At 55.0% G+C, this 2,373-nt stretch overlaps 1 protein-coding gene across 1 annotated transcript; it reads right to left on the minus strand.

Moving 5' to 3' along the window:
* Positions 1–378: 378 nt before the first annotated feature.
* Positions 379–1,473, minus strand: ACKR5 (atypical chemokine receptor 5). Its single transcript, XM_010175353.1, has one exon. It carries the CDS (start codon positions 1,471–1,473, stop codon positions 379–381), a length of 1,095 nt encoding a protein of 364 aa, XP_010173655.1.
* Between the last annotated feature and the right edge of the window lie 900 nt (positions 1,474–2,373).

The following is a 2,373-nucleotide window of genomic DNA, read 5'->3' on the forward strand; positions in this document are numbered from 1 at the left end:
CCACGTCCCCCCAGCCCCACGGCTCAGGTTGGGTTCCAGGGTTTCTATTCAGACTCCTGAGCAGGTGGAGTAATGTGAGTTATAACTGCAAGTGTTTCTTTTGGAAAACAGGAAATAATCTCTTTTCTCCTATTCTTTCTTTAGCTAAATAGATCTGATCCAGCAGCACATCAGAGGCAAGGTGGCTGTAGCTCCCCACTCAGTCTCATGTCACCTTTGGCACCCTGCCCCTGGGAGGTGCCCAGCCAAGACGTGTTGTTTAAAATCAAAGTGTCTGCTTATCACCAGGGAAAAATGATCTTAGTGACCTCCCTGAGTGCAGGGAGCTGCCCCCACCTCAGGCACTTGCCAGTGATGAGTGGGAGAGTCTGATCTCCCTTAATTGGGAGGGTTGTTGTCCTTTGTGATGACTATGGAGTGCTGCGTGGTGGAGGAGGAATTGTCTGCGCCCTTCTGGTTGCCTTGGTCTTTGGGGATGTACTTCACCACGGCGGAGATGAGCTTGCTGCGGAAGTTTTTGCTCAGGAAGTTGTAGAGGATTGGGTTAATCACGCAGTGGAGCAAGGTGAAGCAGTCTATGATGTCGTAGAAGAAGTAGAGGAAGTGGGCAAAGGTGCAGTGGAGGATGATGTGGTTGCCATCGAGGGTGAGCAGTGTGAGCATGATGTGGAAGGGCAACCAGCTGATGAGGAACACGACGATATAGGCGTAGATGAGCAGACAGTGCTTCCTGCTCTCGGGTTTGCTGCGCTTGATGAACCTGGCTGTCAGGATGTTGAAAACAGTGATGATGGGGAAGGGGATGAGGAACCCAATGACAGTGGTGGCCAAGCTGACTGCCAGCGCCCACTCGTCGTAGGTCTCGAAGGGAGCCATGAAGATGCAGATGGGCTCTCCGGTGTTGACCAGCTGCATGTGAGCGACCTCCAGGAAGGGGATTGCTGCTGCCAAGACCCAACTGCAGGCGCAGATGATGCGGCGGGCGCGATGCTGGTGCTTGCGCCAGAAAAGGGAGGAGCTGGTCAGGGACACATAGCGATCCACACTCAGGCAGGTGAGGAAGAAGATGCTGGCGTACATGTTGGCAAAGTAGAAGTAATGTGTGAAGCGGCAGAGGAAGCTGCCCCAGAGCCAGGTGTAATCCAGCATCACCTCCAGCATCCAGATGGGCAGCGAGAGCAGCACTCCGAGGTCGGCAATGGCCATGTTGATGATGTAGAGGTTGACCAAGCTCTTGTTGCCCCGTGTCTGCCAGTTGACCCAGATGACAAGGAGGTTCTCCACCAAGCCCACCACGAAGATGACCAGGTAAAGGATGAAGAGGATCACTCTCTTGACGTTCTCATCCAGGCTGAACTCGCAGAAAGTGTAGGTGTAGTTCAGGAGGTGGAACAGCTCGGTCCAGTTGTGGTAGTCCCCATATTCATTCACAAGAGTGTGTGTCTCGGGGGGGGCTGTGGTCATCTCAGCCATCCTGGTAGCTGCAAGGGAAGGGGAAGCACTGATTTTTGTGGCTCAGCAGCTGCACTGATCAGGACAACCTGAAAATACAGAGGAACAGCCCATCTCTCCTGTCAGAGCTCAGTCCTCGCGGGAGGCTCTGCAAGTACCATTCTGTATGGTTTTTTAATCCAGTTTTTATTCCTGTGGTGACTTCCTACATCAACCCTCAAAAGGTGCCGTATCCACATCAGGCAATAACCTCATGTCCAAGACACCAGCCACCCATGCACCCAAACATGCTCCTAGGTGGTGGCTGTCCCTTGTCCCACAGCCTGGTCAGCTGGGGATGGGGACTGGGGACAGTTGGGGATGGGGACTGGGGACAGTCAGGGGTGGGGACTGGGGACAGTCAGTGCTGGGGACCGATGGAGGGGAGGAAGGAAGGACAGGTGAGAGCGCCCACAAGCCCCAGGGCTCAGCAACATCAGTCACTGCAGAAAGAGAGCTGACAACCCAGGGGTGCAGTGACCTTCGGGCAGGACTCAACCCCACCCAGGCTCCTGCTGTCACCCTGACACCCCAGAGCTCAGGTCCTGCCACCGCAGAGCCCATGGAAATCCCAACCCCATCTCTGCCACTCTGTCCTTGCAGGCAGCAGCCAGGGAGGCGTCCAGGGAACGAGCAAGTGCCCAGACCATTAAATGCACTGGTGACCAGTCTGCTCCACTCCACACCAGTGGGCAAACCCCCATCCCCTACCCGAGCCCTTGGTGTGCGGTCACTTCACACCCCCGTCCGCCCACCCTGGCTCTGCGCGTCTCGCAGCTGTGTCACTGGGAGCCGTTGGGATTTCCAAGTAGGTGACAAAAATTATAAACTTAAGGGAAATGCAGTTGACCTCAACATCCTTTTATTGCCCCAAGTGTGAGA

Source organism: Antrostomus carolinensis, unplaced genomic scaffold, assembly GCF_000700745.2.
Source record: "Antrostomus carolinensis isolate BGI_N321 unplaced genomic scaffold, ASM70074v2 scaffold14559, whole genome shotgun sequence".
In the NCBI taxonomy this organism is placed as follows: Eukaryota; Metazoa; Chordata; class Aves; order Caprimulgiformes; family Caprimulgidae; genus Antrostomus; species Antrostomus carolinensis.